At 37.2% G+C, this 16,729-nt stretch overlaps 2 protein-coding genes and 1 non-coding gene across 3 annotated transcripts; all 3 read left to right on the top strand.

The window, feature by feature from the left end:
- Positions 1 to 327: 327 nt before the first annotated feature.
- Positions 328 to 4,412, top strand: LOC133874328 (dual specificity phosphatase Cdc25). Its single transcript, XM_062312222.1, has 3 exons — positions 328 to 477; positions 587 to 725; positions 4,023 to 4,412. Exons 1-3 carry the CDS (start codon positions 395 to 397, stop codon positions 4,197 to 4,199), a joined length of 399 nt encoding a protein of 132 aa, XP_062168206.1. The 5' UTR covers positions 328 to 394; the 3' UTR covers positions 4,200 to 4,412.
- Positions 4,413 to 6,713: 2,301 nt separating this feature from the next.
- TRNAI-AAU (transfer RNA isoleucine (anticodon AAU)) lies at positions 6,714 to 6,787 on the top strand. The gene has a single exon. It is a non-coding gene; the product is annotated as a tRNA-Ile (tRNA).
- Positions 6,788 to 6,926: 139 nt separating this feature from the next.
- Positions 6,927 to 15,144, top strand: LOC133872218 (uncharacterized). The gene is made up of 4 exons (XM_062309666.1): positions 6,927 to 7,082; positions 7,176 to 7,253; positions 7,427 to 7,522; positions 14,885 to 15,144. Exons 1-4 carry the CDS (start codon positions 7,080 to 7,082, stop codon positions 14,963 to 14,965), a joined length of 258 nt encoding a protein of 85 aa, XP_062165650.1. The 5' UTR covers positions 6,927 to 7,079; the 3' UTR covers positions 14,966 to 15,144.
- Positions 15,145 to 16,729: the final 1,585 nt, after the last annotated feature.

The following is a 16,729-nucleotide window of genomic DNA, read 5'->3' as shown; positions in this document are numbered from 1 at the left end:
TTTCAGCGAGTAATTTTAAATATTATCCCATATTTTTTTTATTCGTCAAAATTAGAATGATTTTTAAAATTATCATCGAATAAAAATCAAAGCCTGTAACATCGGACAAAAATTAGCTACAAATTGATTTGTAGCAATTACCGACAAACCAGTATAATAAAGTGACACGTGTTTTTTAGCATGTAAGAAATACGTGATTTTTAGCATGTAAAAAACACGTGTTTTTCCACATGTTTATTTTTTAATAGCATTAATAAGAAAGCATATAATTTTCATTCTTCTTATTTTGTTTATTTATTTATTATTTTTATATATGGTAGGCTAGCCGTACATCCTTCTCTCTCTTTTTTCTTGGGACAGAAAGAAGAGAAAAAGAACGAAGAAAAGCAGAGAGATGGCTCGCAGCATCTCCTACCTAACTGGCTCTCAGCTGCTCTCTCTCAAACGCCGCCCTAATATTGCCATCATAGACGTCAGGTTTTTCAGTCACTGACATACGCTCCTCTTTCCAGTTTTGATTCATATTTTATCTTTTTTCGGTTGATTATTTTGATTCTTCCATTCAAATGTTTATGGGTTTTTCCAGGGATGACGAGAGAAGTTATGACGGTCATATAGCTGGGTCTCTCCACTATGCGAGCGACATTTTCTCTGACAAGATATCCGATCTTATTCAGGAGGTGAAGGGGAAAGATACCCTTGTTTTCCACTGCGCTCTCAGCCAGGTTATGTTGCAGTTTTCAAACCCTATTAGGTTTTCCTTGGTTTCCTGCATTGTTTTCTATTGGGTATTTCGTTTTTAGATTCGATTATCTACTGGATTTCTTCAAATCAATCCCTGTCTACTTTATATTATTTGTGATGAGTGAATGCAGTCTGAAATCTGAATTGCAGCCGCTATGTTGTCCTCTGTGATTCATCATTGTATTTGTGGATTGCTAAATGACTATTGCAGTCGGATGTGCTGACCACTTTATAGTTTTGCAGAAAATAAATTAAACCTACTGCCAAATCATTGGTCCTGGTATTAAACCAGTGAAACCTTGCAACGAAGTTGTGTCTTGTTTCTGCAATATAAATATTAGTTTCTTTCTGTCATCGAGTCTTGCATTGCTAATTAAAGCTTATGTACTGAGATTAGGATTTTATCCAGCTCAGTTGGACATGAATGTCCAAAATAATATCTTGTCATTTTGGGTTAAGTATGGAAGGGAAGTAAGTGCATTTGCTGTGTCTATCCACTATTATTATTATTTTTTTATTTTTTTTATTTTTCTTGCAAAATAGTGAAGTTTGTGAAATTCAATTTTGTTATTCAAGGTAGATTACTTGAGTAAGTTCATGCAAAACTTGTCTTGGCTGAGTTTAGCTGGACTTGCTTTTTTTTTTTGGTGGTGTCCAAGTGTCGTAACATAGTTGATTCCTCCAGATTAATTTCAAGCGTAGATCGTCGCAAATAATAAAAGAAGATTTGAGGTTCTTTGTGGTATTAAACACCTCTAGTAAGCTGGTAATGTTGTTGTTAGCCTGAATGTTCAGGCTTTGTTTGAAATTAGTTAGATGTATAAAGAGTTAAAGCTTCTTGTTCTAGGAACATTTGAATGCCAGTAATAGGAAGTTTTTGGACAGGTACTCACATTCAAAACAACCCTTCTCTTTTCATATAAGGTTAGTGGTACGCCCCTTCTATTGGGTGAAACTGGATATGCAGTAATTTGATAAAAATTACGAAGGGAATGGAAGTGGGCATAAGGATCTCTTATGAAAGAAATATTTAAAGTCAACGACAATATATTAATAGATGTGAAGAGATTCTACATATTTGAATGCTACAGACATTCGTTTACTATGTGCATCACATATCTTTAAGACCACTGTGGAAAACAACTTTATCTTCAAGTTTTGCATATTTCATTATTTGAAAAACTTAAAAAGCCACAGAGCCTTTCAAAACCAAGGAGCAATGTGTGGCAATATTTATCTTGAGTGAATTAGTGAGAGAACAAATCATCCTCAACTAGTGGAGAATGCCTATTAGAAATATTATATGAGCAATTATTCGTGTGATCAATCATATCTTGCCCAAAAATTGCATGCTCTTGAATGTAGGTACCTTTGACAAGATTTTATATATTTTGTTTGATTGGATGAGAAACTAATCCCTTTAAATGCAATCCTTGTAGAGATTTCCTTTCCCTCTTCCCTATCCCGGTCGGGGTTGCTAATCAGATTGAAAAATTGCAAAGGGATTTCTTGTGGGGTGGCTTGAATAACGAGCCCAAGTTTTTAATTTTTTTTTGATAAGTAATAAGCCAATCTCATTAAAAGCGTAAGGTACCCTTTAGTACACTGGGAGTATAGAAAAGGAAACACATAACTAAAGAAAGGAGTTAGAAAATCATTAAAGCTAAAAGAAAAAGGGGACACGTAAGTCGTAGTCAAAGATGCAAAGTGTGGTAAAAGGAGGATAAAATCTTCTCCGAGGTCTTCTCCAAATCTCAAAGCTTCGATTATTTCTTTCCCTCCATAAGCACCAAAAGAGGCAAGTAGGCGCTTTCCACACCGTAGCACTCCTCGGCCTACCCGAAGACAACCAGCAAGCAAGCAGATCGAAAACCCGTCAAGGCATAACCCATTTTGGCGGGAGGATGGTGCTCTAAAGCTGTTTATGGGTCTTATGAGGTGAGTCTTTGGAAACATATTAAGAGGGGTTGGGATACTTTCTCTAGATTTGTTACTATCGTGGTGGATAGTGGCTCTCGGATCCGGTTTTGGCATGACACTTGGTGTGGGGATTGTCCTCTGAAAGATTCATTTTCAGAGCTTTTTTTCATAGCAAGGGATAGGGATGCTTTGGTGGCTGATCATTTTCTTGCTCACAATGACGAGGTGCATTGGGACATGAGCTTCATCAAATTGGTGCCATGATTGGGAGGTGGATACTGAATCTTCCTTTCTAAATGCTCTATATTCTGCGAGGAGTTGGGGAGATGCAGACAAATGTTGTTGGGTTCTTTCCAAAAGACGATCTTTTGAGGTAATAACTTTTAATAAAGTTCTCCACCCAATGTTGACTACTCTTTCCTGGAGATCCAAGGCTCCCTTGAAGTTGGCTTTCTTCACGTGGACAACTTCTTTAGAAAAAAATTATAACCATGGATAATCTGCACAAGTGGCACATCATTGCGATAGATTGGTGTTGTATATGCAAAAAGACCGAGGAAAATCCTGACCATCTCCTTCTTCAGTGTGATATTGCAAGAGACTTGTGGAATTTGGTCCTTAGGATGTTTGGAGTAGAATGGGTTATGCCGAGGTGGGTGGTGGAGCTCGTCGTGTTGGAAAAGAAGGTTTAGTCGCTATGATCTTAATGTTGTTTGGAATGTAATCCCATCTTGTTTGATATGGTGCATTTGGAGAGAAAGGAATGCTCGAAATTTTGAGGATTTTGAGAAGACGAGCTCGGACTATAGCTTTATTGCCTTAAATCCCTCTTCGAATGGATCTCTGTTAACGCCCTATTTTATACCTCTAACTTTGCAAATGTTTGTGTTCTTTTTCATTGTTCTTGATCTTGATGGGTGTTCTTTCCTATTTACTTTCTGTGTACTAGGGTCGCGGCCTTTCTGCCTTTAATAAATTTGCTTTACTAATAAAAAAAAAATCATAGTCTTCAAGATTTTTCTGACTCTATATACTGTGATGCTCAAACTTCTGCATCTGCATATTATTTAATAACAAATCTTTGATTGAACAAAATTTTTGTGATTTCTTTTTCATTTATTTCAGATGCATTTGTTTCACTTTATTTTTCTGGTTCTTCACATACCAGCAAAGAATTTGAAGCTTAAATAGTTGGTTTGAAATGTTGCATCAGTCAATAGCTCTATTGATAATGTTGGAAATTTATGTGCCAAAGCTCTCCCCAATTTTCCCCTTTTCTTTGTTATAATTTCAGAAGGTAAGATTATTAATATGGTTGAAGGGTTTCCTGATATCTATACAATGTTATGGTTTTCTAGGTTCGTGGACCAACTTGCGCACGAAAGCTTGTTAATCATCTTGCGGAGATCAAGGAAGATGCTGGAATAAAGAACATTTTGGTTCTGGAACGTGGCTTCAACGGCTGGGAAGCTTCTGGTAGACCTGTTTGTCGCTGCACTGATGTACCTTGTAAGGGCGCGAGTGCTAGTACTTAATTAATTGAAAGGAATCCATTAATTGTCATGTTGTGGCCATCTACATGCAATTTCAGTTATCAGAATTCATGGCAATTTGACGTGTTGCCAAACTGCTAATCCAGTTTCTACACTACTTTTTATCCTTCTCTATTTTGTGAAATATTCTGGAGAGCAACCCACGGATTCTATAAAGAATGCAAAAACAATCTGCCGTTATATACGGTTTACCTATTCTTCTCTTTTGGGTCACATGGGGTGGGATCCATGTGGTGGTCTTACTCACATGAGTCCCATGTCATGTGAGTGTGTTGTATAAAATTTGTGTAAATATCATTTCTCATGGTGCAAATGCATGCCCTGGTTTTGCTAATGCTATATACAATATCGGTGTCCTACCACTATATGACTAAGCTGATATAGCATTATCAATTTATTATTAGATTGTTTTTTTTTTTTTGGTTTTTTTATTAACAATGGCTAAACTAAGAATGGGTTAGCAATGTCAGTTCAACATAGTGAAATAGTGATGTTGTATATAGCATTACTCCTACAATTAGATAGTCATGTCTGGTGCCTCTTTTACTATCCTCTAAGCTTTTAATATGTTGGACCGTTGGGAGTATATTTAAATGCGTACTTTTTTTTCTTTTTTTTCTTTTTTTTTTCTTTTTTTTTTTTTTTTTTTTTTTTAAGTATTTAAATGCATACTCTTGATTGTCAAACAAACAATTTGTTTCTCTCGTAAGAGCATCCACATCAAAGTATCTATTTCAAATTTTTCACCAAATAATAGAGAAATATCTCAAAACCTCTTTTGTATCAAGCTCTTCATAATTTCACCAAATTGGCTTCTATCAGACACTCTCTCTAAATTTAACGCACAGATGCTCTCACGCCATTCATTTTATATCATTTTATTGTATTCTCCCGCTTCTTTCACTTTCCTCTCCGCACCTTTCATTTTCCTTCCAGTTTCTGTGCATCTCTCATTCCCTCTTTGGCACTGTGCGAATTCTTCTTTGGCGCTGTGCAATTTCAGTCTAGACTCCAGGTCGCCCCTTCAACTGAGATTCCTCATCGCGCGTTCCAGCTCCGCTGTTGCTTCGGTACTGCTCTCTCTCTCTCTCTCTCTCTCTCTCTCTCCCCGTTGCTTGGGTGCTTGGGGTTTAGTTCAAAGGGGAATGGGGCTATAAATGGGTTTAGTTCAAAGGGGTATGGGGTTTTCTTTTATCCCCATTTGCAGCTTGATTACGTTTAATTTTTTTGTTTGATATGTTTTAAGATCTCTGGGGTTTGACGATCTAGAGCCATTATTGTTTGTCTTTTATGAGTTTGTTGATTTTTCTTTGTATGGCTTTCTTAGATTAAGTTTTATTTGTTTGCTTTGAGTAGCTTTTGTTTGGTTTCTTAGATTAAGCTTCTTTGGTGGCCAGAAGAACAAAGAAAATGTTTGTTCGTTGTCAAATGCAGAAAAAAAGAATCTGATTGAATTGGTTTTTTAATTTTGACAAAACCCATTGTTGTTCTTTGTCATATTTGGAAAGCTTGTGTCCAGCGTTGCCCTTCCATTGTTCCTCTTTTTGATTGGCAGAATTTGTTGATATATGGTTGTAGTTCTTGGAAGAAGAAGTCGATGCTGGGGATTCTTTGTAGACTTGTCTTTAGTTCTTCAGTTTATAACATCTGGTATGCTAGGAATGCAATCAGACATGGCCATCCTATTTCTGAGGTTCAGATTCTCAAGAAGATTGTTTGGGAAGTTAGATGAAGGATTTCTGGTGCTGGAAAATTCAATAAAACTAAGGAAAACATTTGTATTTGTCAGGCTTGGAACCTAGACCTCTCTGTTTTGGTCTAGTTGTTTTTGTTTTTGTTGTAGGTGGTTCCAGCTTGTTTGCTGGTTTGTTGTTGCTACAGCTTGTTTGCTGGTTTGTTGTGTTTAAAATCAAGACTTGAACTTGTTTTGTTTGGCATACGTACATTTTTCTTGTGTTAGTTATTATCAATAAATTCCTTTCTTGTGCTCTTGTTGGACGCTGCATTGTCTTAGAAGCAACTTGGACCAGGATGGATTTGGCTCTGCAGGTTGGTGAAGAATTTAATCTTCCTGTTGATGGTTTAATTAAAATGGATTGATGGTTTAATTAAAGTGGCGTGGCTGTAGTTAGTTTCACTGTTGAGTGAAAAAAAAAAGTTGACAATGTTGGACGTTGGATGAAGGAAGTTGGTTGGTGCAATTTTGATGTTCACGAAAGTAGTTAGTTAAAGTAGTTATTTTTAAAATCATTAAAAAATAATATATAGTTAAAATGGAAAAATATTTAGAGAGTTTGATACAAGAGTTACTTTAAAAGTGAGGAATAAAATAAGAAAAGTAGGTTGTTTAGCTTAAATTTGGAGAAAATTTTGAAGAGCTTGATAAGGATGAACTAACCCTTTTTTCATTTGAAGAAAAAAAAGAAAGAAAAAAGCAAACAAACAACTTGTATAGGTACACTTCGAAATAAATAATACGGATTTGTACTTTCACATGGCCTATTAGCTCAGTTGGTTAGAGCGTCGTGCTAATAACGCGAAGGTCGCAGGTTCGAGACCTGCATGGGCCAAAGTTGTCAAACTGTTTTAGACTGTCCTCCTCCTCCTTCAAAAGGCCTGCCGTTTCCGTTTTCGCAGATGATAAAGAGCTCTACGACTTGACGTTTACCTTAAAACTGACTGCGTTGAAAAGCCACATAGAAAAATTAAAACGACAAAGTTTTATATCATAAATAACGATAATATCCTTCCATTGTGCTTTGTCCAGCAAACACTAGAAAAACCATCTGAATTTTCCAAGGGCTATCGGTCTCCATTGCTCTTTCGCACACAAAATTGAAGCTCCAAGAAGACGATCTGAAAATGGTAAAAAATCTCTAAAATTTCCATTCTCATGCACCCGATCGATTTCTCTTTTACCTTAAATTATGTTTATGTTTATGTTTATGTTTGTTCCAGGTTTGCTTGGTGTGTCTAGTACCCCTTTTCCTCGTCCCCATCGTCAACATTCTTCCTCTTCTCTTCTATTACATCATGGTAAGAGATCCCTCTCTGCACTCGTCAATCTTATTTAATCTGGGCCTTTGCTTTCTCAATTTCCTTTAGAGGAAATTACCTTTAATTTTGGTTCTCTAATTCACTTTTGCCCAATTTCGCTTTTTTCTTTTTTTAGCAATTCAATTTTTTTCTTCCTTATGTGAAATTTTCAGGGAAAAGTTTATGGGATTTTAGGCTGGGAATACAGGAAGCCGGAGAGGGCTCCTCCGGCTTGTCCTTATAAGCCTGCAGCCAAAAAGGATAGCAAAGTGAGTGAGCCAATGCTAATGCTTTTCACTTTATTGATTATTCATTGCTCCCTTTTGTTTTTATACACAATATGGAAACTTGTTGGGTTTAAAAGAATCAATTCTTGCATTATAAACTCTTTTGACCCAAAAAGAAAGAAAAACAAAAAGTCAGAAACTTGTTTTCTTTAGGAAAGAACAGGCTTGAGGATGAGGTATTGAGGTAGCTGCAGTGTTGGGAAAATTTTGCCTCCACTCTGGTAGAGATCATTGATAATTATGGCCTCTATCTAATTAATGTTTTAGAAGATTTATTTTTCCCCCAAGGATATAGACCTTAAATCATAGACTGGCACTGCAGTTTGTTACTCAACTGAAGAAATCAGGATTTGGGATATCTAATTTTTTTTTTATATTTTTTTTATAAGTAGTTTCATTATCATTAAATAAACGCAAATGGGTCCAACCCTAGTACCCATAGAGTATACATGAGAACTCCTAATCTAGAGAATAAGAACAAAGATCCAAAAAATCTACAAAAGTAGAAACAAGCAAACTATGATAGGCAAACTTCCAAGTATATAAAGTGTTGATCACAATCTTCTGCAATTTTGTCACCGAAGTCTCAACATCTTCAAAGCTTCGAGCATTCCTCTCTTGTCAAAGACACCACATTAAGCACAATGGAGCCACCCTCCGTACTCTCATAACTGTACCATGCCCAACCTGTCCTCCCCAACTAACAACAAATCAATCACCCGTCTAGGCATAACCCACTCTACACCAAACAGATTAAGAATGGAACTCCATAATTCTCTTGCTAATTCACAATGAATGATCAATGGACTCTCCACTCTTCTTACACATGTAAAACTACTTAATCACCACAATATTCCTCTTTCTCAAATTATCGAGTGTCAACATTTTCCCTAATGTTGTTGTTCACACGAAAACGCCACCCTCAAATGAGCATTGACTCTCCATATACTCTTCCATAGAAAAGAAGATCCATTCTAGCTAGTTAACTCTTGATAAAATGACTTCACTTCAAACTTGCTCCTTTTGGAAGGACTCCATCCTATTCTATCATCTTCTCCTTGTCGTAGTTGGAAAGAATACAACCTCTCAAAGAAAGATACTACCCCCTCCAACTCCCAATCCTGAGTTGGTCTAGTAAAAATTACATTCCATTGAATAATCCCTTCTCGAAACTGCATGTTATTTACCACACGCATTCTTTCTCTTAGCAATACTAAACAAATCCGGATAAGACATCTTCAACGAACTATCCCCACACTAAACATTATGCCAAAAACTAACCTTTGACCCAACCCCCACCTCAAATCTAATAAACTTGAAAAACTTATCCCACCTCTTTCTAATATGTTTCCAAACTCCCACTCCAAATGTCCCAGGTACCTCCTTAGAGCACCAACCTCCCATGATACTATCATATTTAGTTTATATCACCAATGTCCGTAATGCCTCTCTATTCATGCCATATTGCCACAACCACTTTTCCAAAAGGGCTTAATTGAACTAAATCAAATTTCTAACTCCCAACCCATATGATTTTATCGGACTGCAAATCATTGCAATTGGAATTTAACCTTATCCCAATATCAGCCCATAAAATTCCTATTGAAGTCTCTCAAGCCTATTGGCCACTCCCACTGGAATAGGGAAAAGAGACGAGTAATAAGTAGGTAGGTTGGATAGAGTACTCTTAATCAGAGTCAATCTACCACCCTTAGATAAAAATAAAATAAAAATTCTTCTATCTAGCCAACCAACGTTCCATTTTTTCAATAATGCCATTCCAAATAGAAGTGGCCTTATAAGAAGCTCCCAATGGCAAACCCAATTACTTCATTGGCGGTGAGGAGACTCTACACCCAAGAATACTGGCCAGTTCTTCTACATCTTCCACTTCGCCTGCAGGAACAATTTCTGATTTTGCTAAATTGTTTCGTAATCCTGAAACTACTTCAAAACATAAGAAGATACACAGCAAATATAGAATTTGTTTGGAATTTGCATTACAAAAAATTAGCATATCATCAACAAACAATAAATGAGACACTACCAACTTTTCATTATTCCTCAACCCCATTGAGTAATTTGTCAAAAGACCCTTATCCATTGTTGCAGTCATTATTCAACTCAATGCCTCCATAACCACCACAAACAATAGCGGTGATTACGGATCCCCCTGTATCAACCCACGAAAGCTAGAAAAAAATCCGAACATTGTTCCATTCACAAGAATGAAAATTTGCACCGTAGATATACAATGCTCTATCAATCCCTCTATTTCTCTCCAATTCCGCATCTCTTTTACAAATAAAGCAAGAACTCCCAATTTACACGATCATATGCCTTCTCCAAATCCAACTTGCACAAAACTCCAGATTCCCCCGATCTAATCCAACTATGCAAACATTCATTCGCGAGTAGCACTAAATCCAATATTTGTCTACCTCCAATAAAAGCATTTTGTGAGTCGGAGATGATCTTTCCCAACGCCAACTTTAGCCCGTTTGCTAAAACCTTGGAAAGAATTTTATAAACCCCACCCGCTAAGCTAATAGGGCTAAAATCCTTAACATCCACAGCTCCTACCTTCTTTGGAATAAGAGAAACAAAAGTTGCATTAATACTCTTTCACTACACCCCAACACTTCTGGAGAAAAAAAAAACATAATGAAACAATGTGGCCTCTCAACAGTCAAATCCTGACCACTTCCCACACTTCCTGCTCCTTAAAATCTCTCCCCAACCAAATACTCTCATTTGTATCAATGGACATGAACAAGAGACCATCCACCCTTGTTCGCCAAGTAATCTACTCAGAATACAAGTATTATAGAATTTCACTATATGCTCCTTTATCTCAATAGGGTTAGAAGACATTGATCCGTTGATGATTAAAGATTCCACTTGGTTATTTCTTCTATGGGAATTAGCCACGTTATGAATTTTTTTTGTTTTCTTATCACCTTCCCTCAACCACAACACCCTAGATTTATGTCTGCAACTCACTTCCTCAAAAAGAATAGCTTTTTCTAATTCCTTAGACATATCCTCCTTCCTCATCCTTTCCTCCTCCGCTAAACCACGACCCTATGCAATTACATCCAATTCCCAACGACCCTTCAAAAGCTATTTTTCTTCTCGACATCACCAAATACTCTTCATTCCATTTTTTCAGATCTGCCTTCAGAGCTTTCAACTTGCTAGCCAATACATAACTTGGTAAACTGTGAAAGTTATAGGACAATGACCAAGTTTTTACCTGTTCAACAAATCCCTCTGATGTCAACCACATGTTTTCAAACTTGAAATACCAGCTCCCACCTCTTGGCACCCCACAATCCAACGACAAAGGAAAATGATTTGACAAGATTCTTGGCAATGGCTTCTGTGACACATTAGGAAAATGTTCTTCCCATTTCGGAGATAGAAGAAATCTATCAATTCTAGACCACGTATGCAATTCTCAATTATTCGACCAAGTAAATTGCCCCCTACAAGCGGGATATCCAAAAGGCCCTGCTCAAAGATGAAATCTGAAAAAAATCCTTCGTAGCTGAAGTGTGTCTGAAGTCACCTGATTTTTCGCTCGAAAACCGAACTTATAATCTCCCCTAATACACCACAGCAACTCCCACCAACTTATCAAACCAACCAATTCATCCCACATAAACCTCCTTTCACCATCATCATTAGGGCCATACACCCCCCAAACGCCCAAACAAAGTTATCATCTACGTTTCTAAAAGAGCATGCAATTGTATAACTCCCCATACACTCCTCAGTCTTCTCCACTACCCGCCTATCCCACATTGACAAAACTCCAGCTGAAGCCTCTCTCAATTCCATAAAGCACCAATCCACATGTTAACAACCCTTATAAACTCCAAACCACCTCCCTAGAAATATTCTCCAATTTTGTCTCTAATAAACATACAACGTCTGCCTTCCAATCTTTGAGAAGTCAAGCCCCTCTAATCCTGTCTTTTATCAATCGCATTTAGTCCTTTGACATTCCATGCTACTATTTTAGGTTTCATAATGCACAATTTGAGCCCCTCCCCTTTCCTTTCCCTCTATTAGGTTGTCCTCCCTTATCATCATAATTAACCGAACAATCCAACCTCTTTTAACTCCAATTACCTCTTATCCCTGGCTTGAAATGTGCTTTTGACGCATTCCCCGCAAATATTTGATCTCTTCAATCTCAGCAAATAACTCCAACATTTTACCCTCAAAGCCATCACACGACAATCCTACTACATGACAAAAATCCTTCTCTCTTTCAATCACCCAATGGGGCTACACCGTATTTGGGACATCCTTTTCTACACCCACTGCCAGTGGATGGATTGACAATGGTTCACTCCCTACCAACTCCTCCCCAACAACATTCACCACTGCCAATGATTGATTATTCATATCCCCACATAATCCTATCAATTCGTTGTTCAAATCAAATCCATTCAGCTCATAATCTTGCATCTCCTGAGAAAACTTATCCCCTCCGCGTCATCTTCCTCACCCCAGTGGAAGTGGGATGTCAAGGCAGTGGGCATTCTCTGCCTTGGACCCAGTGATTTCCTCACCTAAAACCATTAGCAAGCTCATAACCATCATCGGATCACTCGACGCCATACCATTGATAGGACCTTCTGGACACCCATGGGCTGCATCGACATCATCTGTCTTCGTCGTGACCGTCTCCATGCTCCGTTTTGTCTCCACTGTCAAACCACTCTCCCCCGCCTTCGCTCACCACTGGGTCTTCGGTTTTGTGGGTGTTGTAAGACAATAAACGGATACATTATTCGACTTAGACTCCAAACCCTTACCCGTTTCTTCTTAGGTCTTGTTTTGCATTGCTCCACTCAAGCCCACTTCATTGCCTTACTAAGCCCGTTCTCCTTTTGGCCCAAAACTAAACCGTCTTCACCTTTAGCTGAAGCCACGGCTTTGCCTTTCGACTTCTTTAACAACTCTTCTCCAGAACCTTCTATCCCAGCCCCTTGCACCTCAAAGCCCTTCTCCAAAAAGCCCAACCATCTCTCTGCTTCAGTTTTAAGAGATAACTAAATATTCTTCAACGGCTGCATGTTTAAAGCTCATTCCATAATAAGCTTCGAGAAACCATCATCTCCAGCGTTATTTCCAGCCGGCAAATAGTCTTCCTTTCTTCCAAGACTTCTATTTGTTTCAATCTGATTACCAGTAATGCCCCTGCCTGAGGACCGCCCTTTTCTTTCCAACACTGTCACGTACGACTGCCCTCCCTGGCCCACCCGCGGCTTGACCAGTATATCCCCAAACTTCTCCCCAATTTTATTCGTGCGTTCTCTTTTCTTCTCATAATAATTCTTCAACTGCTTCATCTGAACAAGGCAATCACCCCATCCACTTCTGTTTCTTCCCTCCAGTATCATAACAAAACTTTGCCACCATCCACCTCCGTATTCCAACAACTTAATGAACCTCCCATGATTATTTCCCCGTTGCTGCATCACATACACTGTTCCCCGTTCGAAAGGTCATCCAAAACTCGCTTAATTCGTCTCCTTTGATCAAAAGCTCCAATGATTTCATCAGCCAAAACCTGCTCGGCCAGCCCAGGACCACCGCTCGGAAAACTTTACTCCTTTCTGCTAAATGAACACCACCACTAAACTTAGACTGAAACTCAAATGATTTTGCTTCGACATAGAAAAATCCCAAAAATCCCATCTCTCAAATCCGATGAGCTCTTAGACGAACAAAATTCTGTTACCACACCTCTGAAACACTCCTCACGCGCTACCCATGAAGAGGAGACTCATTTGCTATATAAACCTTATACTTGAGAAAGCATAAACATTTTCCCGCTGTAATGAACAGAATTGTTTGGTTTTTTTCTTTTTCTTTTTTTCACGATTTGCATGTAATGGGTGGATGGTTTTATCTGCATCTTTAAAGAATTCTTAGCCAAAAAAGAAATTTGGGATGGTTCTAGTTCTTGTAAATGTTGTGTGTTTGGATCAGTGCATAATGTGATTCACGAGAATCTCATTCTTTTCTGACATAACCTTTGCAACTTATAATTCCAAATGCTTCCATCAATTTTTCGCTAGTTTTCTCTGCATTTAATAGGTCCAACCACCAAACGTATTGTTTTTTGATTTGGTGAAACAATCACGTCATACTACATAGATTAGGAGGCTTTGGTCCAGCGTGGCTATTTGACCTTTTCAGACTTGTTAATTGGGTTGCTAGTCACTTTGGTTTACCACTATGGTAGCTCCTTATGCTTCATATTAGTGACTTAAGAATGTGCAGAACAGATGAATCTTCTTGGTTAAACTTACCATGAATAGTGATGGCTGGTTGTTTGACAACAAAGATATTTCAGATATGAACTTTAGATGAGCTGGACTGTGCTGTTTGTTATGTTTTGTAGCAAAGAAGTTGAGAGTCAATTTGTAATTGCCACTTTTGAGCAGCTTTGAGTTTATGATTGTTATATACTTAGAATCTGGATTCTGGAAGCAAATATACACATGACCGACTTGAAACTAAGAATAATTTTTCATCATTGGATTGTTTTCTTAAGGTCGAAGATTGCCATTATAGAATTTTCCTTTGGCATTTCATGCAATGGTAGACCTTGGACAGTTGGAAGTACATTAGGAAGATGAGTTGGAGGGGAAGTAGAAGGATAGAAAATGAGTATTATTGATTGCTTATGTTCAGTGGCAAGAGTAAAAAATAAGCTTAAGTTACCCTTAACTTATGATGTGGCTGTTTGATTTTCTTAATAACTGGAAGAAGATTTTGACTTAATATTTTTTTTTTTTCCTTTCACCAGACAGAAAAAGAGATTTCCCCTATGACCCTACCAAAATGAAGACCGTACAAAAAATACTTAATAGTACCACGCATTTCTTGATTTCATGGATATTCTTTGTTTTTGTTGATAGTCAACAACTATTGCTTGTTCTTGATGTGCATGATTCAAAAGATAGTGTTGAAGATTTTTGAATGCATTAGTACTTAGCGTGCTTGTGAAATTCCAAAATTGAGGAAAACTTGTAGACTTGGTTTCAAAGAGTCGGGGGAATTGTCCCTTCTGCATGGGGCCAAAATGAACCAAATGATGTTTTTCAAATTTATTTATTTATTTAATATTTCTGCTATTGACCTGACGGTAATTGTTCCTTTTCTAGCTCTCTCTATAGTGTGAAACAGATGAAAAGTTTCACCTTAGATGATTTTTATTATTTGTATTATTTTGGATAAATATGTTTCTTATTATTGTTGCTATTTATTTTGGATAAATATGCTTCTTTGGTAATTGAAATAGAATTTTCATGTTTCCAGGTGGGGGTTGAAGCTGAACCTGTTCCATCGGCGGCGTCTGTTTCAGAACCGGTGGGAGTGGCAGATGAGAAGCGGGACTGAGAGTCTGAGGCTGGACTACTTTCTTTAGTCGCTGGGCCTTGGGGTAGAAAGCCCTTGCTATTGTTTTGATTCTCCAAACTATAGACGTTTGTTGGAAGCCTTATTACCTTTTATCGTATGAAATGGTCTTGACAGATAAAAAAAAAAAGACCAAAAAAAAAAAAAAAAAAAGGACTGGATCACATGACATTGATAAATGACAATTCTGGTTCTATTGGGATTGGGTAAATAATGAATTTCTTTTACTTATTTATAAAAAAAAGTAAAAAGAGCATTGAAGGGGTGGAAGATGGTAATTGCAGTAGTTAACTTATCCTAATGGAGAACCCTTTTATCGTATCAATTCAAACTGGACTGAACACTGACCCCTTCGAGTAGTCGCTTAGCAGCCCTCCTACCGACGGCCATCCATAGTCGGTTTCGGTATCGGTCGATCAACCAAGAGGGTCAGCTATCAAACCGAACAAGCAGGTTTTGGGTTTGGAGAAAGGGTTGTCCCTATCGTTTCTCTTGCTATGAGTCCTCTTCTGTATGCGCGAGAGAGAGATGAGCCATCGTCCTATATGAGGTCTTTCACAATTATTACTGGTTAAATTAGTAGCCATTTGGATAACAACAAATCCTAATCCCGTAATAAAACCATGTCTGGCAGAATAATTATGTGCCTCAAATCTCTGAAGAAATAAAAACAAACAAAATAACGAAGGTAGGTTATTATATCATTTTTCTTTCCGAACACTTTTAATGATGGTGGGGTCTGTTGTTTAAGAATGCTTAGACTTTTGTTAAGAATGTCAGTGAATGTGTTCCTTTCGATTAAGAAGCGTATCTATGGCAACGATTCTGTGGGACTATTTTCATGTGGCGTTTGTTGAATGGGAGTATGCGAGTGAAAGGCAAGGGAGGTTAATTAGGACCCCATTTCATTGAAAATGACCGAAAGTCACATGGACTGACACAGACCTAACCTAACCTAACCTAACCTAACCTTGGACGGCAAGAAAAGAGATATGGAATTTGATGATAAGCTAAGGTGGTCAACTAATTTGTTTTTGTTAGAACTTGCTAAAGCATTTATATTTCGGTAACTAATTTTTTTTTTTAGTTTAAAAAAAAAAAAAAAAATTCCCCTTTTTGTTTTTTAATTTTAGCTACCCACTATTCTATAATATTCACATCCGACTTCAATAAATATTTAGTTAAAGAACACACATTTTCTATTTTATTTACCAACTTTTTTAAAGCACTGACATTTGACTCAGCATTTTAGGTATTCACTTTCACTATTTCATCTAAAGTATTATTTATTTATCTATTGTTACTATTCCTAAAGAAAAGAGAAAATCAAATTGATTTTTTATTTTTAATTAATTTAACTTGCACACTGATGAGCTGCAGTGCTCTACAAATTTGTTGAACAATATAAAAGTTTTAGTCAATTATTTAGCCAAAGTGGCTAGCTGAATGGAGTTTTTTTTTTTTTTTGCTACTTTTAATTATTTTTATTAGCCCAATGTGAGTGTCCAATTACTGAATACAATAATTTCAAAAGAGTAGTTCAATCGGCTAGAGGCTACGCCTCATGAAGCGAATGTCACTAGTTTGAATTTTTCATCCTCTTCTTGTGTGGACATATCAAAAAAATAAAAATAAAAAAATTACTGTATACAATAGTATATATGAAATAAGATTTCTATCGTAATTTTGAAAATAAAATATATAGATTTGAAATTTATGGCTTTTTATAGGAAAAAACAAACAAAA

The sequence above is a fragment of the Alnus glutinosa genome, chromosome 7 (assembly GCF_958979055.1).
Source record: "Alnus glutinosa chromosome 7, dhAlnGlut1.1, whole genome shotgun sequence".
NCBI classification, from domain to species: Eukaryota; Viridiplantae; Streptophyta; class Magnoliopsida; order Fagales; family Betulaceae; genus Alnus; species Alnus glutinosa.
The sequence above is the reverse complement of the archived record's forward strand: the minus strand, read 5'-3'. Positions and strand labels throughout refer to the sequence as shown.